The sequence below is a fragment of the Saccopteryx bilineata genome, chromosome 2 (genome assembly GCF_036850765.1).
Source record: "Saccopteryx bilineata isolate mSacBil1 chromosome 2, mSacBil1_pri_phased_curated, whole genome shotgun sequence".
NCBI classification, from domain to species: domain Eukaryota; kingdom Metazoa; phylum Chordata; class Mammalia; order Chiroptera; family Emballonuridae; genus Saccopteryx; species Saccopteryx bilineata.
Window position 1 is genome coordinate 341,520,116 of NC_089491.1, and position 27,225 is coordinate 341,547,340.

The window sequence follows — 27,225 nt, forward strand, 5'->3', positions numbered from 1 at the left end:
GTGCCCTGGCTTGGGAAGCCCAGGGTTTCGAACTATCAACCTCAGCGTTCCAGGGCGATGCTCTATCCACTGCGTCACCACTGGTCAGGCGACTGCTGGGTTCCTTGTCTTGAGGTTTTTTGTTTTTTATCTTTAGCTGCAGGAAATCCTAGGGGAGGTCTCAGGGGAGGGTCTTAACAGAATATTCATGAGCCTCTCAGGTGTGTCTTCAATCTGTTGATTTATTCAAATATGCATAAAGAGATTGTCAGGGTGTTTTCTGTTTTGTTTTGTTTTAAAGAGGGACCGGGACTGGGGCCAGCCTGCCCCGAAAAGGTCTGGCGTGTGTAAATCATTTGGTTCTAAGTGTCCTTGGTGAGGGGAGATCAAATCTTTTTTTTTTCTTTTCTTTTCTTTTTTTTTTTTTTTTTAGGGGAGATCAAATCTTGTGATTCATTAGCTGGTTGTCAATTGCTCAAATTGTTTGGCCTTCTTTAATTATTGTGTGTCCTTTCCCTTACCTCACCGGTGATCCTGTCCCAGACGCAGGGTCCTTCCTGCTGAGGCTGAATGGAGAGTCAGGAGAGGCAAACAGGTTTGTGGGAGGGAGTGGGATTGTGGCGACCTGGATTTTTCTGGATTTCTCTGGGTTCCTGCAAGGAAAGTGAGGGGCGCCCCCTCCTGGTTTTCCGCTTGCAATGCTCTGCGTTGCAAAGGATTGCATATTCTCCAGCCCTGGAATCATTTGGAAGGGTTTTCTCTGTTTCTCTTGCCCTTTGGCAAGCTTTCTGTCATGGATCAACCAGAAACTGGCAGGAAGAAGTGCACATTGGTCGATGCAAACAGTAATGACTGCAAGTCTAGTGTGTTTTGAACATGGGGGGGTTTGAGAGGGGCCGGGAAACCAGGGTGCAGTTTGAGGCCCATCTCAGGCTCTTGGAGAGAAAGATGTTACTTGTGCCAGTGCATTGTTAGGCGGAAGTGTTGATGATGTATTCCTGCACGTGAAAAGATCATTCAGAATGGTCATGTCTCGGGGAATTCCAACTTTAAGCTTCTGTGAACCCAACACTTCGGTGTGACAGAATTTTCTGGAAAGAAGATGCTTGAAACAGCTCTTGTCTCTCCTCTTCCTGTCCGTTTCTTGATCAGAAAACAGTCTTTGTATGAGTTATTGTAAAAGAAACGTTTTTGGCAAGGGGGCTGACTTAATAACTCTATAAAGACTGGCACGGAGGGCCTGAACAATAGAATAAGATTCACTTAGATCCAGTGCAATTTGTATTTCGTCTTGGGAAACTTTGTCTTAGAGTATGTGTTCCTTACGGAGTCTCACTACTTCTTGGGTATTCAGGCTAAAATGTAAACCTGCTGTACATTTACTTTACAAGATATGCAAAGTGTACATGCAAGTGTGTATGGTTAACAGGTGTTTGGGGGCTGGAATGGTTTGAATACTTTTATTTCTAAGGCTGATTATTGCAGTTGCGTGCACTAGCTCATGCTTTTCCCAAATACTGAGAAATTCAGCTTTCTCTTCTAGAGAAGATTGGAAGAGAAAAGCAAGTTTGCAGCTTTTGCAATATTCTGGCATTAAATTGGAGCTGAATAAATTCTAATGCTTGGGAAATAAAAAAGTGTGTGTATTGGGGTGCAGGCTTGGAGGGAGTGGTGGTTTCTAGTCACCCCTAGAGGGCGCTGAGGAGCGCGACAGGAGGGCCCGGTCCCTGGGCTGGGGAGGTCGCCTCCTGATGCTCCTGGGTAGGAGCAGAGACATTCTGTGGTTGAACCCATCCACAGCAGGTGGCTACAGCAGGGGGCTGAGGGTACAGGTGAGAAGGTGGGTGTGCTTTAGTTAGGCTGGGAAGCACCTGAGACCAGGAGGCACAGAAAATGGAGGGCTGGGAGGCTGGTGGTCCTGAAGCCCCAGAACACTGGCAGTGGAGGCCATGGTGCAAGTTGGGGGCGGCAGGAACCCTTGTGCATTGCTGGTGGGAATTTAAAGTGGTGGAGCTGCCGTGGAACAGTTTGGCAGCTCTTCATAAAGTTAAGAATTACCATATAACCCAGCAATTCCACTCCTAGGTATATATCCAAAATAATTAAAAGCAAGGACCCGATACTTGCAGCATTCGCAAATGCCAAAAGGTGGATACTCACTTATCCATCAGTGAATGGATAAAATGTGGTCTATGCATATAGTGGAGTGTTATTCAGTCTTCACAAGGAAATTCTGATACATGCTAAACCATAGATGAACACTGAAAACATTAAGTGGCCGTGGCCAGGTGGGCTAGTGGGTAGAGCAGTCACATGGTGCCAAGGTCACGGGTTTGATCCCTGATCAGGGCACATACAAGAAGCAACCATGAACGCACAACTAAGTGGAACAAGTTGCTGCTTCTCTCTCTCCCCCCCCCCATCTCAAATCAATAGGGAAGAAAAACTAAGTGAAATAAGCCATAAAAGGGCAAAAACAGCATGTGATTCTTACGGGGTAACTGGAATAGGCAGCCTCAGAGACAGGCAGTAGGCAGGTGTTTGCCAAGGGCAAGGGATGGGGAGTTATTGTTTAATGGGTACAGAGCTTCTGTTCGGGATGATGGAAGTTCTAGAAATAGATAGTGGTGATGGTCATGCAACACTGTGAATGTATTAATGCCGCTAAATGTAAAATGGTTAAAAGGATACACTGTTATGTATGTTTCACCATAAAAACTGCTGGAAGGATGGGGAACCTCGGTAAGAGGGGTGTGTGTGGTGTTGCTTCTGCTTCCTGACGTGGCAGTGGTGTGGTGGGGGCTCGCAGTTTGAATGGGGGGTCCTGGAGAAGGCCCAGTGGTGAGGTTGAGCGAGGGGTCATCTGACACTGAAGGCTGGTGAGAGGGCAGGACTGAGATGCAGAGGAAGGCCACGCCCCGCACCCAGGTCGGGAATGAACGTTGGGAAGCTCTCAGTAGGGCAGCTGGTAGCAGGGACTCAAGGCATCAGGGATGGAGTTTGGAAGCAGACTGGGTGGATAGGGCTCAGAGCTCGGAGGCCCACTGGCCGGCTGCACAGGAGCTGATAGTGAGATGACTCCTCTCGCTACAGCCACACACTGTCACCTTGGCAAATGCAGTTGTGGGGTAGAAACACGTTCGGATGTATTAAAGAATGTCCCAAGGGCTAAATAACTTCCGAAAGATGCTGCTCATAACAATAACCTCTTTAGTCTTATACCTTGGTCTGGTTCTAGGATAAATAAGTATACCAGGCCGCGTGTACAGTGATTCCAAACAGTTTAATGTAATTCCAAGACAAAGTGTGATTACAATGCTACACATATACAATATGCATATGTGAGTTTACAAATTTTAATTCATAACTCGTTTCACCTCAGAGACCGAAAAAATGATCAAAAAGAAAAACTGTGAGTAATAAGCTATAACATAGTTCACCACATGGGACCCCCCCACCCTACAGTTAGTATTATTACAATTAAAATAACTCTATTCTTCTATAATTTTTTTCTGTTAAAATCATCTCATAAATTTACAATGCTATTATTAGTTTCCAAGACTAATATAAATTCACTCCATTTTTCTACAACGAAAATGATTATTAATTTAGAAGCACACGACGTCATGATGAAAAAACACAAGCATTTTAGTAGCAAGGACGTGATCAGTTAAGAATTCATCATCTTGTAAAACATTCTAAAGCCAAGTAAAATATCCATCCTTATAACATACCTATAATATGAGACTAAGGAGCAGGTTACATAGAGGTCTACGACACATTGGTTTGCCTTTTTTTTTTTTTAAAAAAAGTAGACATTTATAAATAAAAAAGAAAAAAGGAGGGACAATTCACATAGGAGTAAGAGGTACACAAGAAAATACTGTCGCACGCAATAATTTTCACAAAGATTAATGTGGATTAACACTTTTTTATTACAGAAACCATACAGTGAAGGAACACAACAGACTGGGGGCTTGCAGAGGGCTGACTGAGCTGAGATGACCTGGTACAGAAAGACCCAGACCAGACAGGATGACCGCAGGGAGGGAGCCACGTCCCGGGCCTGGGCGGCCAGTGGCACCGGTCTCCTCTTCCCTGATCTTATCCTGGCGAGTGAGTCTTCCCACCCAGGTGTCCTAAATTCACGGGCAGTCCAAAGGTAAACATTGCTACAGATCCGTTCACTTTCCACCCTAATGGATACCATTTTTGGAAATGTGATATAATATCAGAGGCAGCAGCTCGATACATGTGGTCAGAGCAGATCAGGGTGGAAAATTCCAGTCATTCTGGTTTGTCGCCTCCCTCACTCACCTATGCCCTTGGCGCTGGGGACCCAGAGAGAGCAGTGGTGCCCTTCAGGGCCACCTGCCTCCACTGGGCTGGGCTGGGGGACCAGCGCCCAGCGACACACCTCAGGCCCCCATGTGGCAGGTGCAGCCTGGGGCCGTCCCCTCTTCCTCCTCCGTAAAGCTATGCTTCTCCTAGCCACAATTTGGTTTGATATATATATACACAAACATATATATCAACATCTCTATCTATACAGTGATTCTCTACTAAACTAGAAATTCTGCTGCCCCAAAGTGTGACTTCCTGGTCTACTTCATTTGGTTAAAAAGATGCACACACACACAGAGGGTGAGGAGTTGCTTTGGGGGCTAGAAATGATTGTGCCCTGGGAAAGCCACGCAGAAAATGGAAACGAGCAGTTAACACAGTGAGGATGGTGAGGGGTGGGGAGAAACCACGTGACGGGAGCAGAGGTGTCGCCAACAGGAGCGCCCGCTGGGAAGCAGGGTGGGTGGGGGACACTATGTTCCATTCAGAAGTCACAGAAAGCTACAAAGAATGGACACGGTCAAGTCACTTTTCACTTCCCAAGTTCTCCCTTATAACCTGAGCCAAACTATTAAAATAATAATAATAATAATAAAAATAACAATGGTGATGTCCCTTGCCCCTTCAACCACACAGGCGACTATCCAATGGGGAGGCAAAACCACCCTCACAAAGCTTCGTGGGCCCTTCTTCCTGGGCGGCTGTCCATGGGGCTGTGGTGACAACAGGGCAGAGGCTGGTGGCCACGGGGACAGAGACCCCGACACAAGGAAGGGGAGGCAGTGTGGGCAGAGGTTCGTGTGGGGACCGGCTGACAGACTAGAGCCAGCAGTGACAGCCATTTTTCAGATACACTATATTTCTTTTCTTTCTTTTTTTTAAAGCCAATTTCTGTACCGCAAGTTTTTTTTTTTTTTAAACATGGTTCAGCCCAAAGACAATAGCGTAGAATTCATTTGGTTAATTACAGCAAAGGAGAAAACCAGCCAGAGGAAAGCGGGAGTGCCATTGGGGGGGGGGGGGAGAGGAAATGTATTTCACGGTAACATTTCTAACAACAAAAAACTGTAATCAACAGAGTTCACAGGGAAAAAAGCAAATGCATTTCAGAAAAACCACACGCACACGCAGACCAGACTGTCCCCTGGTCCCGGTGGTCCTGTTTGCAGGGTCTCCTCTGCCAAAGGAACTGCCCTTCAGTTCACAGCAGGTCCTCCTCACAAAACACACAGAACGCACCAGCACTCTTAGGGGAACCCCTGTCCTGTCTGCTCCCTGTTCCTGCAGGAGGGGCCTGGCTCTGGAGCCTTTTCAATGATGATCTTCACTTGGATGGCCCTCTGCCCCCCCCCCCCCCCCCCACGGGCCCTTGGTTCCCCAGCCCCCTCTCAGCAGCACTCACAGACTCTAGGAAGGAGTGCAGGTCCCTCCTCTCCCTGACCTAGGCTTCAAATCTGAGTTTCTACTCTGTCAACTAGAAAGGAAAAACAGCCTTTTGCTTTTGTTTTGTTTCAAAGAAGAACAGAGTTCAGTGTGTCAGCAGATATGGAAAACCTAGCCAGTGAGGATGGGCATGGGGTGGAGGACTTGCCCCCTGCACAACACCCCTCAGGATGTTGCCGGAGGGAGCGAGGGCTAGAAACAGCAGCTGTACCTTCGGGGCCACCTGAATCCCAGTGTCTCCTACTGCCTAGTGACGGGAAGTCAGTGGATCATTAATAAGTTAAACATTCAAATCAAGACAAAAGTCAGTGGAGCGGGGGTCTGTTCACTAAGCCTTTTCGAAGACCTTGAAGACAGGCGTGGATAGGACATGGCCTCTGGTCCGGGCTGGGGGCTTAACCTGGAAATCCTTTCATATTCTCTCGCGTTCACATGGAAACCGGTACCACAGGAGGGAATGCTCGTGTTGGGCTACCCAGCACAGCAGGGTGGGTGGGGCACCCCTGCCTTGGGCTACACGGCTTGCAACTGAAGAGGCGGCAGCTGGGGTTTGAAGATGTCAGAAACAGAAATTTTTCTTTAAAAAGTACCAGTTTAAATGTAAACTATAAAACACTTGAACTATAAAATGTAGCCAGAAATATGCTTAAGTATCCACAGTCCATTATTTAGAGTATGCATTTAAAATGTGACTCTCTTGGTATCTTAGAAGGCTAACAGCATTTTACAGCAGCTAAAAACATATTTACTTAACGTGCATTTGAATATCACATTTGATTACAACACACAAAGCATAATCTCTTCCTTGGTTTAAATTTTTTTGTTGTTGCAAAGATTAGCTATTTTCAGAATTCACTTAAGCAACAATGACCAGGGTGTGCATTAATCATCATTTTCAGTCCACACAGAGTTCATAGTCTTTTTAAATCCCAAGATCAAGCTGGCTACATGATTTCAAAAAAGGCTAAAATCAGGATGAATGCCCACATTTGAGGTAATTATTGCCATTAGGTCACAGTTTGTGTAAGATAATGTATCTAAAATCTTCCTTTTAAAAAATCTTTAAACCAACCAGGATCTCAAATTCCGATGAGATGGGTTTGCTTCTGATGGAGTTCAAGTTCTAGAAGATTCTACAACTTGTGTAAACTACCTAAGGATTTAGGCAGACAAGCCAATCAATAAAGACATTTTTAAAAGAAAAAAAAAAAAAACCCACCCAAAACCACCGAGATGTTTTATATCAAATGGTGCGAGTTTTTCAAAAAATTTAAAAACCTAGTCCTAAAGCATCCCTAAATTCTTGTCACCTTTCAACCCAAATAAAAACGTTCTTTATTACTACCCATCACAGACTTCGGCAAAAGACTCCTTCCTTCTGCCCTCAAACTTGGCTGGGTTTCCTCAGTTTACACAACCATTGCTCCCTCTTTCTAGAAATCATCTTGTCTTTCTCCTCCTTTTTTTTTTTTTTTAATTTTTACACAAAGAAATAAGTTCCTGGACACCAGACCCACACACAGTATTTACAAATTTGGTGTGAATCCTGCATCTGGTTCTACCCAGAGCTGAAGAGTGGATCGATTACAGAGACCAGAGTTGTCATACGTATCAGTGCAGTCAAAAATAGCATTTTGAAAAAAATATATACCTTTAGTATTGCCTTTCTATAATTAACTATAAGCAAGAAAAATTTTTTTTAAAAGAAGGAAAGCACACTTTTTAAATTTTTTCCTCTTCATTCTCACAAGAGTTTATGGTAGCAGCAGTCCTAACACTAATGGGTACACTGGAAAGGAACCTGATATGACTTCTACAAGAACCAGAAGAAACACCCCTACGGTTTTCTCTAAAAGCAAAGACTAGGCCTGCCCCTCTGCCTGCATCCGGCCGGGGATCCCTCTCCACCAGACTTGCCGCGTTGCACGCAGGGGCGGGGACGGGCAGGGACGCTCCTCCAGACCGTTCTTTGCACTTACATGTAGGAGACGCGGAGGCTGGTGGCAGCGGGCCCGGTGTTGGAGCTGGGCAGACCCGGATTCCAGGCTGGTTCCCGCCAGCTAGCGGGGTGACGCTGGGTGGGCCACCAGCTCTCCACGCCAGCTGCCTCATCTGGAACGGGGCTGATATTGCTGATTTTACAGGTTGTCATGGAGACCAAGGTAAACAAGCTCACCTGTGAGCAATGTCGAGCACAGTGTTTGGCACACAGTTGGTGGGGGTATCATTCAGTGTTTCATCAGAAATATGAGGCCACTCAGTGCTGGTCATTAAAAAACAAAACAAAAACAAACAGAATCCTACCTCTGTCTGGGCCTCCTTCACAAAAATTTCACTAGACACATGGAAACTTCGGACCACCATTGTATTTTCTTTCCCTTAGCATGTGCTACTTTTTTTCTTCTTACTGTCAGCCTCATCAGTCAAGGGGGGGAGGTTTGCACATGGAGAGGCTATGAGGGGGCTCTGCGACATCACCCTCACACGGGGCTTGGCCTGGGGTCTGGCGTATCGGAAGCATTCAACAGGTGTCGGCTGTGACTTAGAGGAGGGACATCGCAGGTTTTAAAAAATGAGATGGTCAACATAATGTCTGAGATTAGGGGCTCTCGGAGGCTTTTGTGGGAGTCAAGCTGGGGGCACTCAGCAACGTCCCTCTGGGGCAGGTACTCTGAGAAAGTGTGCCCTGCTGGAGGGTCCCCTCCTTGCAAAGGGGAGAGCTGTTGTGGGGCTGGCTCTCTTGAACTTCTGGAAGGTGCAAGAAAGACATGGGAGGCCTCTACGAGGCTGGGTTATCCAGTGAGTGGTGGCACCAGTAGCCTTGGAGAGATTCCTATTGCGTTTACATGTCGCTTCCCCATCTTGAACTCTAATGGCCTTACTGAGACATTGTGGACTAGCCTGCGGTTAGAAGGGAGAGTCCGAGGGAGGGCATCCAGGCAGGAAAAGTAGCCATACCCTTTGCCCAGCTGCAGCGCGAGGGGCAAACCCCCCCCCCCCCCCGCAGGCGGACTTCCTGGCAGGTCTGCTTGGTCACACCTGCGGTGACACGAGATTAGTGAAGCTCATGCGTTTGTGCGGTGCCTCCCGTCCCCCAATAGCAGCAGAGGCTTACTAATCTCTACTTCTCTTAAAAGATGAGTACAGTTTTGAAATAAATGTAACCACCCTTCCCTGACCCCCCCCCCCCAAAGTCAGGATGAAGAGGAAAGAGACAAATGGAATCGCGTGGTGAACGGTGTCATTATTGCCCAGAAAGGAAAGAAAGGAACGCCATTTTGTCTGTTATTTGTAGGTATCATTGAGAAGGTTTCTTTGGCTAAAGAGAGGAACGGTTTCACCTGCCTCTCCAGTTTGGTAAGGCCGCCTCTGGCCTGCTCAATTCTGAGGGTTCCCCATCTGAAATCTGTAAGACACACCAGAAGGGACAGACACAGACCCAGTGAGAAGCATGCTGGGTCCCCAGGGCTGGAATGCTTTGCAGCAAAATCTCTTATGCTGCCGGCGCTATGATGTCCTAGGCTGGTGATATCCCAGGCTAGGCCTGTGAAGGAAACCTCGACTCTGTTGAATTTTCTCTGCTACTCGGGGCACCTGTTTTCTGTCCTAGCAGCCACTGAGCGGGCCAGCAACGGTCCCAGGTCCCTCCCTGCCCCCAGCACCAGCCAGAATCCGAAGGAAGCTGGGGCCAGCCCGTAGGTACGTGACGTTTCATCCACCACAGCCCATCAGTAACAGCTCCTTAAGCCTCCTGATCGCCTTCCTCCAGTTTCCAAGCAAGTCTGCTCCACTCACTCACACTCACACACTCCAAATCCTCCAGCACAAGCTTGTGCAAAGACGAGTGTTTGCGGCTCTACTGACCTGGTTGAGGGAAATCAGCCCCTACGCAGCTGTGCTGATCTCGCCTCCCGTTCGCACACCCCACGGCCCAGTGTCTGGGCGGGTGGGGTCTCCCAGGGCGCAGAGAACGCGCTGGCTGGCCCCACGGGCTGCGAGCCCTTCGGCCACCAGGAAGGCCAGAAAGCAAACCCAGCCCGGGAGACCACCGCTGGCTCGCCCCAACCCCTTTCCCCTCTGAATCCGATCAACCACGTGCTCTTCCACAAAAGTAATGGCGTCAGCCTGCTCACCCCTTCCCTTGGAAACAGCCAAATCATCATGAAAGAGGCCCTAGGCACGGAGACATGGGTGCTAACACTCAGGTGAGCAAGCGAGGACCCACAAACCAAAGCGTGTGGACCTGTGGCTCCTCAGGCTCTGACTGCATGGTTCTCCTTGGCCTTGAATTTCCCCCTCTCATTCTAACGATGTTTCTTCAGCAAAGAATGATGAAGCCAATTATAGAATGGATGTTGCTCTACATTACTTGAGGTCTCATTAGGACTAGGTTGGCATCCCTCTACTTAAGAACTTGGTCTTGGGGATGGGCTGCCTTTGACTCATCCTACTTGCCGGGCGACTCAGAGTTGGAGGATGAAGGGGAGATGTGGGCAAGTGCTGATGAGCATGTACAGAGGCTGGCTTCCCCACTGGGGGCTCCTGGCCCCACCTCTCTGTACACTCTGTGCCCCCGCTGAACCGGGAAGGCAGGCGGGGACTAGCAGCTGCACACCAACATTTGCTGAGCGTCTGTGGGACTGGGCCCTGCCCAGCATCTCCCAGCTGCCTGCCTATTGGCCAAGCCGGCCATTTCAACCCCTTTCTTCATCCGGGGCTGCAGTTTCTGGGTTTGGTGGGCAGTGTGTATATAACTCAAGCTGACTTAAAAAGTCAGGGCACTGGGCGGGGTGCAGTCGGGGCCCAATGGGGATGGCCTCCTATCATCCATCCCTGCACCTTTCCTGGGCTCACTAGTTTGTTCCTAGAATTGTGAGCTGGGAAATGTAGGAAGGGCAAGGGGGAGACTGAGGAAGTGGACAGTGTGGTTAGTGGCGGGGTGGGGGAGGCAAAGTGAGGCTGAGATTTCCCCAGGGTGGGGGGGGGAGGTCCTGCCTGTCTAGCAGCCTTACCTCGGCTTCCAGGAGGGGACAGCAGTCTGCACTGAAGGGTATAAGCCACTCCTTCTGCGCTGAGGGGAAAAGGGACGCCATTTGGGACAGGGACAGGGGCTGGCTCAGCTCTGGACAGAGGGGCTTTTTTTTTTTTTTGCTGGACAGGTAAACAGCAGATGGGAGGCAGGCCAGGTCCCAGGTAGCAGATTTCAGAAGCACAGGGAATGTGGCAGAGAACCACGGCTCAGGGTTCAGCCCCTGAGAGGCCTTCTCAGCTCTCTCCTAGGCCACCGAGGACCTAGACAATGACAGTCTCCACGCTGACCATGGTGTCAGGTGCCCAGCCTGGCTTGTGCAGGCGCGGGGGTGAGGGGGATCAGTCCCACTCTGCTCTGTGGGGGTCTTTCTCGACAGCTCTTTGTGGAACAGGGATGTAAGAAACAATTTTCCGCATTCCTGGGTCTTCCCTTTTCTTTCTGTCTGACATCTGTCTGTCCCTCCTGTCTACTTATATACTCACAGACATAATAAAATATGTTTAAATAGTAAAGAGAAAACACAGGGATACATGGAGTAAATGTGCATTTCCGACCTCAACTAAAATAGCAACATGATGATAATGATAATAATCACAATGGCAATAATCAAAATAATTAGTACAACAATCTTATCTCTATGAGCAACATGGAGCTTTCATTCCTGATTTGGAAGTAAAGGAAAGAAAGTCAGGTGAGAGAGTCAGATTTCCAACTTAGTAGACAAAAGCCACCTGCTTTAACATGGGGGGGGGGGGCTGTGTTGTCTTTTCCATAAAGGGTCAGACCGAGCAAGGGCTGCAGTGAACTGGGCTGGGGGTCCAGGGTGCCACCAGCAAGGCAAATGGGGGACACATTTGCAGCCAAGACTTGTGTAACTGGGCTCAGGAGCTGGTGGGGGCACTGTGGCCTCCTGGCCGCGGACAGTTGGGTCTTCCAGGCTGGTGCCCATCCTGGGCGGAGGAGGGGAGGGCTCTGGCTCATGGGTCCTCCAGACTTGACTTCACCACTGACCCTCTCTGGACTGGCCATCTTCCTGCGTCTCAGAATGACCTCCCACTTCTAGATAGAGGCGACTGACTGAGGCGACTGACTGAGCATCTTGTGCCCTGAAGATCGGGGAGGGGGCTGTCCCGCCGTGAGAGGGAGATGGTGTCCTTCCTTCCAGCCCAGGGCCTGGACCAGACTGGCCAGTGGGGGCGCCTATCTCTTTGTAGGATAAGTAGGATTTACCGCGGGGGAGGGGAAATTTTCCAGAGTTATTTCACATTTCACAGCTAAGAGCTAAGGTAATGGTTTGGCTTCCTCACCGAATTCGGTTGGGTATCACTATAAAAACACCTTTCACAGTAGATCATCAAGGGAGGCTTCAGAGTGAGGAAGGGAGGGGGAGGACAAGTATGGACCGGCAACACCAAGAGCCACCTCTTTGCACCTTGGACACTTGCTTTGGGGTTAGTTAAGGACGCAGTATGGAGAACCAGACTATTAGGACCACCATTGAAAGCCTCATCTGTGAGCAGGCAGTCTCCCAACCTTCATGTGTGTGATGTGTTGTGAACAGAGACTCCCCTACCCCACCTCCAGCAGTTTCAGAGCCCGAAAACCTTCCAGAATGTATCAAAGGTGCAAAGAGGGCAAAGGACACATTTCTTTGGAAACCTAGTCGGTGGTGGGAGTGTTTTCCCCGGTGCAGCCTAGATGCCCCTGGTCACCCTCACAAGTGTCCCTCCCACCTTCTGCCCAGCAGAGCCCTCAAATACCAAAGCAAAGTCGTGCCTGGTTGGGGGGGGGGGCAGGGACATGAGGAAAAGCCAGCAGCGAACAAAGGTCGACGTTTATCTGCAGAGGGAAGGATCTGACAAGATGGCAAGGGCGAGACAGAGACACAGCCTGGGAGCCAGGGGCTGGGGCGGCGCCGACGATGGGGACGCAGGGACACGTGGGGTGGGGCTGAGCACACGCGCTGGGGACCAGGCCTCCTGACAAAAGGGGTGTGCTGAGCCTGGAGACCGAGTGGCCTCCTCTCCTCTGTCCTTTCCACCCCAGGGAGGAGGCAGCCACCTGGCAGGGCCAGCGTTCCCAAAACACAGAGGGGACCTCTGGTCCCACAAACAGCAGAGCCTGTCATACAGTGGGGGAGAACTGGGGCTGCGTGGGGTGAGGGTGTGGCTGGGGAGTCTCTCTTTTGTCATCAAATAAAAAGTCAACTGAAGCCATCACTGCCATCAGGACCACCCCCCACCATCCATCCCACGTCTTTCTCAACATCCGTGGGCTCTCCTAGCCCCTGCCAGCTCCTTACAGCCTTAGAAAGACAACAGGTATTAAATTAAAATTAAAATTAAAAAAAAAAAAAAAAAGGAAAGACCAGAGTACAATGTTTTGACAGCACAAGAGAGCCGAGAGGCTCTGACTCGCCTCCGCCAGCTTCTTGGAGTACCATGGAAGGAAACCCTCGCACGCGTCTGTCGTCGGTAAGGCACTAGGAGGGAATGATGTCAAGTCAAGACAGCGGGAGCGTGGCGTCAGTGTGCCCAGGGATGCAGGGGCTGGTGCGGCGGCACCCACGCTCCTGCTCACGCTCACACACCTGGACCACCACATTGGTTACATGCCTATGTTATATCACTTTTTTTTTTTTGTGCAATTACACTGAGGAATAGTCTATTGGTATCACTGGAATTGAACACAAAGCAGAAGACGAGGGTGCTGAGTGCTACATTCCACTAGGGTGTCGCGACGGCCGCTAGCCCTACGGTAGGTGACTAGGGGTGGATTCAAGGAGAAAACAAATCTTCAGGAAAGAGTAAGAACTCAAGTTTGCAACACACGTTATTAATGACAGTGGAGGAATAACATTGCTTAGGGATTTTTCCAGAATGCTCTGAAAGAGAAAATGTGCCCTCTGGGGAGGGTGGGGGCTGCCTTCCGCCTGGCCACGCCCCTATCAGTCCTGACCTGTGAGCCAGAACCAGGCTCAGCGGAACCCAGACCAACCGCCACAACATCAGCTGTGGCCTGAACTTCTGGAGAGCTACTGACTCTTTCAAGTTCTGGAAAAATCCCTAATTCTTACGTTCAGTAATTAAAAATCTATTGGATTTCCATATCAGGTGTCCCCTGACAGCAGATTCTTAAATGTCACTTGCTGCCATATGAAAATAATCTTTGAAAAGTTCATAGATAAAGTTCTTCAGAAACTGGGCCCCCACATGCGGACTCCTCCGTCGCTCTCTCCTCCTTTCCAGTTTGCTGCAGAATGGGTTCGCCAGCTGCGTTTTTGTTATTGACGTTTTCTTTTTTTTACTTTTTCTTTTTTTTAAAATAAAAAGCATAGATTCCCATCCCCCGCTCCTGAATCCCTTCCTTTTTTAAAACGTTCTCTTCTCTGCTCTGAGTCCTCCCACTTCCTAGTTCAAGTTTCATCCGTGTCCCGTCCCTGCTCCCGGGCCCCTCCCCACCCCGTTTGCATTGCTTCTGTGCGGCATCTTCAGTATAAAAAGCCCAGCTCCCACCAAGGTCCCTCCTCCTGCCCCTCCTCCCCTCGGCCATGCTCCCCCTCCCCTCCCCTCCCCTCCCAGTGTTTATATGTAAGGGTACTGGTTGACCTTGGCGGGGCTCAGTGGGTATCCAGTGTAGACGGTGGAGGCTGGAGAGGCGCTGATGTAGGTCTGGTGGGCGAACTGGGCTGGATACTGATTCGGATGGATGGTGGGCGAGGGCAGGACCCGGGGGCCCATGCTCACTGGGACCTGGTGGACGATGCTGGCAGGGTAGGCAGTGTGCTGCACGGTGTGACGTGCCGAGCCTTGGGAGGCCACCAGGTGGGCCACGGTGCCAGTGGAGCCCAGGGCTGCGGGCGCCGTGTAGGTGTAGAGGTGGGGCTGGGTAGGGAGGTGGGCGGCGGCGGCGGCGGCAGCCAGGTGGGGGTGCACAGTGCCGTGGCTGGGGCTGTTGTGCGGGAAGGAGTACGGAGCCTGGGCCATCGTGGGGGTGATGTAGGCCTGCTGCCGTCGGTGGCTCCCCGTGCGCTCTGCGGTGATGTGCTGCTGAGCCTGGACAAGGAGAAGCACCAGGAGAGGGCTGCACTGGGGGCTGGACACATAGGAGAGGAGGGGGGGAGGCGGAAGTGAGGGCGGGGAGAGGGAGTAGGAGAGGAGGGGAGGAGGCGGAAGTGAGGGCGGTGGGGGGAGAGGGAGTAGGAGAGGAGGGGAGGAGGCGGAAGTGAGGGCGGCAGGGGGAGAGGGGGTAGGAGAGGAGGGGAGGAGGCGGAAGTGAGGGCGGGGAGAGGGAGTAGGAGAGGAGGGGAGGAGGCGGAAGTGAGGGCGGTGGGGGGAGAGGGAGTAGGAGAGGAGGGGAGGAGGCGGAAGTGAGGGCGGCAGGGGGAGAGGGGGTAGGAGAGGAGGGGAGGAGGCGGAAGTGAGGGCGGCAGGGGGAGAGGGGATAGGAGAGGAGGGGAGGAGGCGGAAGTGAGGGCGGAAGGGGGAGAGGGGATAGGAGAGGAGGGGAGGAGGCGGAAGTGAAGGCGGGGAGAGGGAGGAGAGGAGGGGAGGAGGCGGAAGTGAGGGCGGGGGGGAGAGGGAGTAGGAGAGGAGGGGAGGAGGCCGAAGTGAGGGCAGGGAGGGGGGGAGGGGGGAGAGGGGAAGAGAGAAGAAAGGGGAAGAGGAAGGTGAGGGGGAGAGGGGATAGGGGAGGAGGGAAAGGGGAGAGAGAGGAAGGAGAGGGGAGAGGAGGAAGGAGAGGGGAGGAGGGAGGGGGTAGAGGGGAAGAAGGAAGAAGGAGAGGGGATAAGGGAGGAGGGAGAGGGGAGAGGAGGAAGGAGAGAGGAGGAGGGAGGGGGTAGAGGGGAAGAAGGAAGAAGGAGAGGGAATAAGGGAGGAGGGAGAGGGGAGAGGAGGAAGGAGAGGGGAGGAGGGAAGGAGTAGAGGGGATAAGGGAGGAGGGAGAGGGGAGAGGAAGAAGGAGAGGGGAGGAGGGAGGGGGTAGAGGGGAAGAAGGAAGAAGGAGGGGATAAGGGAGGAGGGAGAGGGGAGAGGAGGAAGGAGAGGAGGAGGGAGGGGGTAGAGGGGAAGAAGGAAGAAGGAGAGGGAATAAGGGAGGAGGGAGAGGGGAGAGGAGGAAGGAGAGTGGAGGAGGGAGGGGGTAGAGGGGAAGAAGGAAGAAGGAGAGGGGATAAGGGAGGAGGGAGAGGGGAGGCCAGAGTAGTGGGAGTAACAGAAGGTGGCTCCCTGGTGTTCTGGGAAGTAAAATCAGCCTGGACTCAGAATGGCGCATGTCCAGTGTCCCCCAGGCCAGATGACACACATCAAAGCTGGCTACAGTGCGTCTCCCGAGGCCGCACTGCAGTGTGATGTGGCAAAAGAGCCTCTCTGAGTGACACTTGGTCTCTCTGAAAGTTGATGCTCTAAAACTGAGACCCTCAGGGACACTGCTGTTTGAAGTCATATTGGTACAAAGGTAGCAGCCCTTTCACACCAGGGGAAGGAACCTCAGTCCTGGTGACAGGGTCGCAGCCTTGGTTTACAACCCAGCACTTGGCATGAGGGGTTTCTGAGCACAAACCCTCATTTACCTCACCTCCATGGCTTCTAACACAGGCCCGCGAGTGCACTTTGCAATCAGACCTGAGCTAACTCTTACAGGCCAGCTCTGCCCGCGGGGACACCGCTTAACTCATACTCCGCCTTCCCCCAAACCTCGACTCTTTCCCTGGGTTTGGGGCTGCGGGTGTGTGGCCTCCAGTGTAAGGAAGCAGTGATCGCGACCGCTGAACTGCAGGCTTGTCCCTGGTGTCTGGCTGGACTGGGCCAGGATGCAGGGTTTCACCCTGTGCCGGGCAGAACTAGCAAGATGTGGGCCACTCTAATTTTAGCACGGGCGCCTGCTGCTCAGACAAGGCACCTCTGTGACGTTCCCATGGGCGACCCATGGAGAAAGGAAAACACCAGCGGTCACTCAGGGCACTTCCTGCCACCTCTAGAGGGGCTGCGGCTCTGAGTTGGGCAAGTGTCCCCACAGTGACCCCCTTAAGGCTGCAGACAGAGGGAGCAGGGGAGGCGGCCATCAGAGGGGCTTACCTGGCTGAGGTTGAGCGGCTGCTGCTGCTGGAAGTGGGGTCCTGGCCGCTGCTGCCGGTAGGCAATGGCTCCAGACGAGCTCCCTGAAGAGTGACCGCTGGTGGAGGTCACGTTGCTGGAGGACTTGGACTTGTATGAGGACGAGTGGTGACTGGTGTTGACTGGGTTGGGAGAAACAGGTCACAGAAAGGGCATGGGTCCTCAGCTGCCCAGGGGACACTACCCCTCTAGGGGCCACAGGGCCTTCCCTGAAGGAACCCGTTTCTGAGAGCAGCCCGTAAGTTTCACCACCATCTGTCACCTTCCATGGTGACCAACAAAGCCCAGAGCCAGGAGATTCCGACCTGGAAATCTGGCCACTCTTCTATGCACCCTCTATCTTGTTTTAAAGGGATAAGAGAAGTTTAGCATTGGCCACTTAAAAAAAAAAATCAATTCCTACATGATCTGCATTAAGGTTTTCCTCACATTAGTTTTTAGTAATAGCCAATTATTATATATTTTTTAAAGAATCAGTACTGTTATAGAATTCCCAAGATATCTTGAAACGGAGGCATCCTTGACTCACAAAACTCAATCTGGATCTGAAATCCCTGGGGCCAGACATTTCTCAAATTTAGAATTTTTGATTTCAGAAAGGTCGTTTGTTACAAATCTAATATATGAGGTTAGCCCCGGCGGAGCCGTGACACCATCCTGACCTCAGACACATGAATATTTCTGCCACAGGACTGGGACATTTCCCTACGTGGCACAGCTATGACCATGACACAAGTGTGATTGTGACAAAGGCCATGAATAGCTTCTTGCTGGGTCAGGCCAGGTGTTTACTACCGACTGAGTTCACCAGCTGTAAACTTAAAATCTGGTTTTCTGCACTCTTTTCGATTTTGGATTGCAGATGAGGGAGGGACATCTCCTTCTCTTCCAGCTCCATTAATAGGCCAATCATGGTCCTGGGAGCTTGTGCTTATTAAGCAGGAGAGCCCTTCGCACCAAGCTGTGCATATTTAAGGCTGTGATCTTTAAACTGGGGAGTGTGCAGGGCTACCTGAGGACTTGTTTTATTCTGGCTACTAACTCTCTGCAACCCCCGCCTCTATCCATCCATTGATGAGGTAAAATGTAGCAGAGAGTGGATGGCCCAGGGAAGTCTTCCTGACAGAGCTAGAGCCGGCTCTGGCCGCTGTGTTGCCCACCTGGAAGCATTGCCATGACAGCTCTCCTGTAACAAAACCGCCAGTAGCCTCCAGAGGGCTCCTGGCTGGCCTGGGCCTGGTCCCCGGATTACCTGGCACCAAACTGTCACATTCCACCAGCACTTCGCTAGCCTGGGTTTTCAGGGGTGGCACGATGATGGTCCGGGGGTTCCCAGTGCAGTGGCTCTCTAGGCTCCCCTTGGTGTCGAAGGCGTTGGCGTTGTGCCCAGCGCGGTGCTGCACAGAGTAGGGGCTGGTGTTGCTGGAGGAGTCGGAGTACGGAGAGTCGTGGACTGTGACGCAGCTGATGACGTTCTTCCTCTGCTTGGAGACAGTGCTGGAAGGGGACAGGGACAGAGCCAAGCTGTGAGCAGTGAGACACCAACCCGGCAATTCAGAGCGTGGCTGGGGGAGAAGCCCCTCTTGCGCCCTGGGGACAGAGCAGGAATGGGACTTCTGCTCTCCAAAACCGGGCTGCTCTCTACAAGGGCCGCCTGTCTGATATGAGAGAGGGTGGCAGCTGGGACTGAGCTCTCCCTGGGGTGGCCAAACCCTGTCTGGGAGGAAGCACGAGGCAGAGACAGGAATGGAAGAAAAGTGAGGTTCTGGGGAGGCTGATCCCCGACACAGCTCGGCCATGCTGAAAAAGGAAACCGGGGCTAGACGTGACGTCACTGGTCCTCCCTTTGCCGTGACAGTGTTGTGTGGGCTGGCTGTGATGCAGGCCATCCAGGGCCTCTGAGAGCCCCCTGATCCGAGGGAAATGCACCGCGTCTGGGTGGTCAGAGGGGCTCCTGCCAGGAGGATGCCTATGTGGGGTTTGATCTGCACCCCTGCTCTTTATCCTGAAACTTAATAAACTGTTAGGAGGGGCTGGCTTTAGGTGGCTCTAGGCCACTGCTTTTCTTTTCTTTTTCCTGAGAGATCTGTGTTTGTGTGGTTACTTTGGGAACCAATTCTGTCTGCCTCCAAGCTCACAGAGAGGCTGCTGGAATGATGGATATAAAATTGGTTGTTTACTGTGAAGGTTTTAAAAATGGAATTTCATCTATTTTTGTATATTGATCAACTATTTTTAAGAAACATTGGTTGCCTAAGTAGCATGGTCAGTTTCCAACTTATTTGCTAAGAGAAGAAGCTGGTATTTATAGACACCTAATGGGGACACAACCACCACTGAGGTGACTGGCCAAGGTCACAAGGCCAGTTGCAGGCCGGACCTTTTCCAGGGTCGAGTTGTGCCTCCTAAGGGTTGCAGAGAAGTGGGCAAACTCAGGAGCCCCACGCAGCTGGGCAGAAGGTCACTGCTAACCTACAACAGGCTGGAGTAGCCGGGCAGTGACTGGCCTTGTGACCTGGTGTGGCCTCTGCCCCTGACAGTGCTGTCATCTGGGCTGGATGACTCCTCTGGCGGCTGTACATGCTGCCCTCCCTGGTTCCGGGTAGAAGGGTCCCTAACTGTGTCTGTGGGTAAGAACAGGGCCCTATAGCTAGATGCCTAACATCAGCACTTGCCAGGGGTGTGGCCTTGGGCAGCTTTTCAACCTCTGAGTGACTGACTCAGTCTCCTTGTCAGTGAAATGTGGCTAATAACACTAGCTATGTCATAGGCTTTGAAATAGTGCACAACACAAAGTATTTTATACAAGTCAGCTGCTGTTGGTATTATTAGTCATATTACCTCATTTAACATGTGGAAGCAGGTCTGCAAGAAACATATCTAGGCAAAGGGAATTCAATCAAGGTGCAGACTTGCTGGGAACGTTTCTGGTCTATGAATAACCCAGAAAATTGATATGAAAGAAATTAAACCTCATCAATTAGGTATCTCAAAGGTCTATGCTTGGTGTGACAGGGAATTCCTATATAAAAGCATGACAAGTTAAACAGTAAAAGCTTTAAAATAACCAGTTAAAGAAATAATGGATGTCACAAAGCCTTCCATGACAGACTGTCAAGAGGCTTCTGTAGTTGGTAACTGTTCAGATCTCAAAAAAAGTGAGGATTGAGCACATATTTATAGCTCTTCACATTAATTTTGATAAAATTTTAATTCATAAAGGCCTACCCCTCCCACTTATAACAGTTTAAATGCAAAAAAAATCATATGCTTGTTCCTCAAAAAAAGCTAGTTACCATACGACCCAGCAATTCCGCTCTTAGATATTCACACAAATAAATTGAAAGCAGTAACTCAAATACTTCTATGCCAATGACCACAGTAGCATTATCCCAGTGGCCAAGAGGGGATGATACCCTAAGTATCCATCAACAGATGAAGAAACAAATTGGGGTATCCAATGGAATACTATTCGGCCATAGCAGTGAATAAAGTTCTGACACACGCTACAGTGTGGATTAACCTTGAAATATTGTGCTAAATAAAATACTGTATATTGATCATCTATTTTTGGTTGATAACAGGACAGATGCTATATGATTCCACTTACATGAGGTACCTAGAATAAGCAAATTCACAGAAAGAGTGTAGGTTAGAGGGGACAAGGGAGGAATGGGGAGTTATTGCTTAATGGGTACAGAGTCTGCTTGGGGTGATAGAAAAGTTCTGGAAATAGATAGTGGCGATGGTTGCACACATTGTGAATGCACTGAATGTCATTGAAGCATATGCTTAAAAAAATAGTTAAACGGCACATTTTGTATTATGTATTTTTTTACCACCATTTAAGAAATTAATGTAAAACACCAGAACCATTGAATTATATACTCTAAAGCAGTGACTAATATGGAATGTGAATTATATCTCAATTTTTTAAAAGTCCATATACTTGTTTAGAAACAAGCGAGTGGGATTAGCAGGGTGGGTGTGGCCGTGAGATGTGGCACAAGAACGAGAAGGTGGGGCACCGGGAAGAGGTCTGTGTGCCTGTCAAGTCAGGAGGAGGGACATGCTGTGGCCCACCCAGTCATCACAAAACGCAGTGTGTCTGGGGGGGTGGGCCTCACATGGAGACGCTGCCTCCTCAGTGTGCCCCGAGAGTGGTGTCTAGTTCTGGCTCTGCTGCCCACTTGTTCGTGTGACCCTGGACAGTGGCCTGGATGTTGGTGTGACTTTGGACATACCTCCAGCTCTAACCGGCTAGAAATCCATTAGGGAGAATGGCATTAAAGGATCCATTGTGAGGATCCTTCTTATGACTTAAAAGATTTATTGCCAGGTGATGGTACAGTGGGTAGAGCGTCAACCTAGGATGCTAAAGACTCAGGTTCAAAACCTCAAGGTTGCTGGCTTGAGTGTGGGATCATAGACATGACCCCATGGTCACTGGCATAAGCCCAAAGGTCGCTGGCTTGAGCAAGCGTCAGCTGGAGCCCCCTGATCAAGGCACATATGAGAAAGCAATCAATGACCAACTAACAAATGCTGCAACACATTGAGGCTTCTCATCTCTCCCTTCCTGTCTGTCTGCCTGTCCATCATCTGTCTCTCATTATTAAAGACACATACACAGTATTTGTTTTATTTCTAATTTGGAGAGAAAATCAATCCCTTACATGTAGACCCAGGCCTGGTCAATTCCTGCTGACCATATCTTCCTTAGGCTCTAAGTAGTTTAGAAAATGAGCAAATTAAAAACACCACATGCACATACAATTCAAATTCAGTCTTCACTTCTATTTGGAAATTGTGGAGAATCTTTAGCTCAACATGAGTAAGAATGTTCTGACAACTGGAACTATCTGAATAGGCAGTGGCCACTTCGTGAATCAGTGAGCTTCCTGTCACTCACGGATGGCTTTCTGGCAAGTCTTCTAACCACTGACAGCTTGGTCTAGAGCAGTGTTTTCAACCACTGGTCCAGGGACCGGTCCGTCAGAAATTTCATGCAAGTTCACAAAAGAGTTAACTACCCTGATGTTGTATGAAGATTAGAGACCCTTAGCTGAATTCGCTTATGCTCAGGGTGATTTCTCCCTTAGCGGTCCCCAAAATAATTTTATTTTCACCAGTCCCCAAGTATAAAAACGCTGAAAACCATTGGTCTAGATTACAGTGGTCGAGAAACTCATTAGTCAACAGAGCCAAATATCAACAGTACAACAATTGAAATTTCTTTTGAGAGCCAAATTTTTTAAACTTAAACTATATAGGTAGGTACATTCCTTATCGAAGTAGCACCCACACGTGATATTTTGTGGAAGAGCCACACTCAAGGGGCCTAAGACCCACATGTGGCTCGTGAGCCGCAGTTTGCTGACCAGGGGTCTAGAAGGTAGGGCCATCTCTTCACAGACATCCAACAGGCAATGAACCTTCCCACCAAAGAGGTTGAGTAATCCTGGTGGTCCATGTCTTAATATCAAGGAGTGTGATACAAAGCCTCTACACACTCTTTGTGGGTCCCACCCCTTTTATTGGAGCTGGGAAGTCCCTCTAACAAGCAAATAGGTACAACACAGTCTAATGCTGACTTACTAACCTCTTTGGATCTATAGGAGACAGGTTTGGAAAAGGTGAGTTAATTTGATAGCTGTTTTTAATCTCTTCTATTGTTAGAAATCTTTGTGCTCGACCTCAATACACTGTGCAGAGTAGAGGACAAATGGGAAACTGCTAAAGCAGTCACTTTAAAAACGAGCACACATTGACATTATTACTATGGATTCTTCAGGCGCGAATGTAGCAATTCTACCGGGATTCATCCCACTGTGGTGTCTAATTATTATCGATCGCTAATCAATCCCATTATGAATTGGTTAATGAAAGAGAGAGATAGAAGTAGAATGAGAAATGTTTTCTTAATGGCCTCAACAGAACATCACTTCTGAATAAAGAGCAAAGCTGCCAGAATTCACGATTGCATTGTGTTGTCATGGCAATAGATGATTTTCATCATTTTAAAATGATAAAAAGAAATGAGATAAGATGTAAAGAAATCAGCCCCAGTGGGGAAAACACTACTGCAGGATCAGACACACACCCGGCACCCCCCCCCCCCTCCGGGGCCCTATCTGAAATGTGTCTCTGATTTCTATTTGCCTGTTTTGGTTGTTTTCATCTTTCGAGACCAGGGTCAAAACACATCTCCACCAATAAGCCTTCCGTGACTTATTTCACTCCTTTCATCCCATGGTCAATGCTATATGTGAAAAACACAACTCTTCTGTTACTATGACACTGACTGCAAAATATAGGTAACCTTGACTGGATACACAACTACTGTTCAAAGTGCTTTACGTGTCTTATCTCCTCTAACGCTCACAGCAAGACTATGCAGGAAAGAAAATTACAACTCCAATTTTAAGAACAATGAACTCCAGATGTGGAGGGCTTAGGTCACTTGCTTGTTCAAGGCCACGCAGCTCGCTGGGGGCAGAGTCAGGCTTGAACCAAGAGCTAGCATTCTCTCTCTCCCTTGCTTTGTTTTGGTGACTAAGCATGGTCTTAGCTTTATTTATTTTTTAAAATTTTATTTATTTTTATTTTTTTCATTTCTCTGAAGCTGGAAACGGGGAGAGACAGTCAGACAGACTCCCGCATGCGCCCGACGGGGATCCACCCGGCACGCCCACCATGGAGCGACGCTCTGCCCATCCTGGGCATCGCCATGTTGCGACCAGAGCCACTCTAGCGCCTGAGGCAGAGGCCAAGGAGCCATCCCCAGCGCCCGGGCCATCTTTGCTCCAATGGAGCCTTGGCTACGGGAGGGGAAGAGAGAGACAGAGAGGAAAGCGCGGCGGAGGGGTGGAGAAGCAAATGGGCGCTTCTCCTGTGTGCCCTGGCCGGGAATCGAACCCGGGTCCTCCGCACGCTAGGCCGACGCTCTACCACTGAGCCAACAGGCCAGGGCCATTATTTTTTTGTAGTAAGAAGATTTAACTTAAGATCTACCCTCTTAATAAAATTTCAAGGACACCAGATAGTATTATTGACTATAAGCACAATGTTACAATGTTAGAATGTTGTGCAGATCTCTAGAACTTACTCATCTTGCTCAACTGAAATTTATGCTCATTGATTAGTGACTCCCAGCAGTCCCGACCCACAGCCCCTGGCCACTAGGTCTTATTCCTCCATTCCATGAATTTGACTATTTTTTTAAAGTCATTTTTTATTTTTCAATTACAACTGACATAAAATATTATAGTCGTTTCAGGCGTATGACACAGTGATTAGACATTATGTAACTTACTAAAGTGATCATCCTAACAAGTCCTGTACACAGCTGGAACCATACATAGTTATTAGAATATCATTGACTATATTCCCTATGCTGTACTTTACATTCCTATGACTATTCTGTAACAATCAATTTGTACTTCCTTTTAAAAAAATCATTTGCCTGACCAGGTAGTGGCGCAGTGGATAGAGCGTCAGACTGGGACGCAGAGGACCCAGGTTTGAAATCCTGAGGTCACTGGCTTGAGTGCGAACTCATCTGGTTTGAGCACAGCTCACCAGCTTGAACCCAAGGTCGCTGGCTTGAGCAAGGGGTCACTTGGTCTGCTGCAGCCCCCCCCCCCCAAGGCACATATGAGAAAGCAATCAATGAACAACTAAGGTGTCGCAACGAAGAATTGATGCTTCTCATCTCTCTCCCTTCCTGTCTGTCTGTCCCTATCTGTCCCTCTCTGTCTTTGTCACAAAAGAAAAAAGAAAAAATTTATTTTAGAGGGAGAGGAACCTTGGTGCATTGGGATGATACTCTAACCGACTGAGCTACCCAGCCAGGGATCAATTTGTACTTCTCAATCCCTTCACCTTTTTCACCCATCCCCCTCCCATCTGCAATCCCAAAAATGTTCTCTTATCTGTGAGTCTGTTTCTGTTCTGCTTTTCGTTTGTGTGTGTGCTTTTAGATTTAATTGTTGATAAATATAAATATGTGTTTATATTACTATATTTTTTATCTTCTTCCTGTTTAAAAATTTTTTTTCACATTGATTTGAGGGGTAGAAGAAGAGAGAGAAGTATCAACTTCACTTGGTTGTGCACTCATTGGTTGCTTCCTATATGTGCCCTGACTGGGAATTGAACCCACAATCTCAGTGTGCCAAGACAATGCTTTGTCCACTGAGCCATCTGTCCAGGACTCTCATCTTAGAGAAGAATCTTTAACATTTCATGTAATACTAGTTTGGTGGTGATGAACTTCTTTAGCTTTTTCTTGTCTGACAGGCTCTTTATATGTCTTTCGATTCTAAAGGATAGTTTTGCTGGGTAGAGTAATCTTGGTTGTAGGTCCTTGCCTTTTATTACTTTGACTATTTCTTGCCACTCCCTTCTGGCCTGCACAATTTCTGTTCAGAAATCAGCCGATAACCTATAGAAGCTTCCTTGTAGATAACTAACTGCTTTTCTCTTGCTGTGTTTATAATCCTCAGTCTTTAACCTTTTGCCTTTTAATTATGATGTGTCTTGGTGTGGGCCTCTTTGGGTTCATCTTGTTTAGGACTCTGCACTTCCTGGACTGTGTGTCTATTTCTTTCATCAGACTAGGGAAGTTTTCTGTCATTATTTTTTCAAATAGGTTTTCATTTTCTCTCTCCTCCTAGCACCCCCATGAAGGGAATGTTGGTACACATAAAGTTGTCCCGGAGCAGGGGTCGGGGTCGGAAACTTTTTGGCTGAGAGAGCCATGAACGCCACATATTTTAAAATGTAATTCTGTAAGAGCCATACAACGACCTGTGTACGTTACACATTATCCAATAAAAATTTGGTGTTGTCCTGGAGGACAGCTGTGATTGGCTCCAGCCACCCGCAACCATGAACATGAGCGGTAGGAAATGAATGGATTGTAATACATGAGAATGTTTTATATTTTTAACGTTATTTTTTTTTTTTATTAAAGTTGTCTGCGAGCCAGATGCAGCCATCAGGAGAGCCACATCTGGCTCGCGAGCCCTAGGTTCCCGACCCCTGTCCCAGAGGCTCCTTTAACTATCTTCATTTTTTGTTGTTGTTTTGATGTTCTCATTGGGCATTTCTTGCTTACTTACATTCCAAATTGCTGATTTGATTCATGGCTTCATCTCCTCTACTGTTGATTTCCTTGTAAATTATTCTTTATTTTAGTTAGTGTAGCTTTCATTTCAAACTGGTTCTTTTTTATGGTTTCTATGTTCTAAGTTCGTTGAGCATGCGTATAACCATTGTTTTGAACACTATCTGATAGTCTGCTTGCCTCCATTTAGTTCAGTTCTGTTTCTGGAAATTTCTCCTGTTCTTTCATTTGAGACATGTTTCTTTGTCTCTGCATTTTGGCCACTTCCATAAGTTTGTTTCTGTGTATTAGGCAGAGCTGCTATGTCCTCCAGACTTGGTAGAGTGGCGTGTGTAGAGGGCGTCCTGCGTGTCCTGGTGGTAGACTCCCCAGTCACCCAAGCTGGGCATTCCAGGTGTGCCCGACGGTCCTGTTGTAGTTGAGCCTTGATTGCTGTTGGCGTCACTGGGAGGTACTGACCACCAGGCTAACTGGCTGTGAGGACGACAGCAGAGGAGCTGCTGTGCGGGAGCTGACTGTGGAGCTGGACTGGCTTCAGTGGGGCTCTGGTGCTTGCTGAGTTCACCCTGCTGGGACCACCTGGCACAGGCTACAGAGTGATGTGCAGATGGCTGCTACCTGTGCTGGGTTTGGAGGTGCCATGAGGATTGATGCAGGGAACCAAGGCTGGCTGCCGCTTGTGCCAGGCCGGTACAGGCTACGCAGGGGCCAGGTGCTGCTTATTCAAGAGATTTTAGGAAGGTCCGAGGCACAAGGCAAGAGATGCCATTTGTATGGAAGACCCACAAGAAATGGCTTGGGTGGGCCTGCAAGTTGGGTGGGGAAGGGCCTTAGGAAATCACCTGGGCAGGGCAAACATGTGAGCCAGGTGGATGGAGACTCAGGTGGAGGACCTGCCTGCTGGCTGTGTGTGTATGTGTGTGGAGGGGTGTCTCAAAAAGGAACAATGGCCTCTGCCAGCACTTCTAACTGGCAGAAAGCTGCCCCACCCCCAGTTTTTGCCCTGATGCCTGACAATACAGGTCCTCCCTGTGTGTCCGTGGTTCCTTTCAAGCTGCCGCCCCAGTGCTGGAGCTCGAGGCAGTGAGTCTGAGTAATTCTGTGCATGGCCCCTTTAAGAGGCTCCCGCAGCCTCCATCTCGCTCAGCTACAATCCCTGTTGGATTTTACAGCCAGAAGTT

At 49.3% G+C, this 27,225-nt stretch overlaps 1 protein-coding gene across 5 annotated transcripts in view; it reads right to left on the bottom strand.

Moving 5' to 3' along the window:
• Nucleotides 1-3,243: 3,243 nt before the first annotated feature.
• Nucleotides 3,244-27,225, bottom strand: part of HIPK2 (homeodomain interacting protein kinase 2) — a 174,160-nt gene continuing 150,178 nt past the window's right edge. For all 5 annotated transcript variants that reach the window (XM_066262437.1, XM_066262436.1, XM_066262434.1 and 2 more), the window contains exons 13-15: nucleotides 18,167-18,411; nucleotides 16,876-17,036; nucleotides 3,244-14,853 (exon numbers count right to left, since the gene is read on the bottom strand). In XM_066262437.1, the coding sequence (XP_066118534.1) occupies nucleotides 14,383-14,853; nucleotides 16,876-17,036; nucleotides 18,167-18,411 (877 nt within the window). In that variant the 3' untranslated portion in view covers nucleotides 3,244-14,382. The remainder of the gene's footprint in view (nucleotides 14,854-16,875; nucleotides 17,037-18,166; nucleotides 18,412-27,225) is intronic.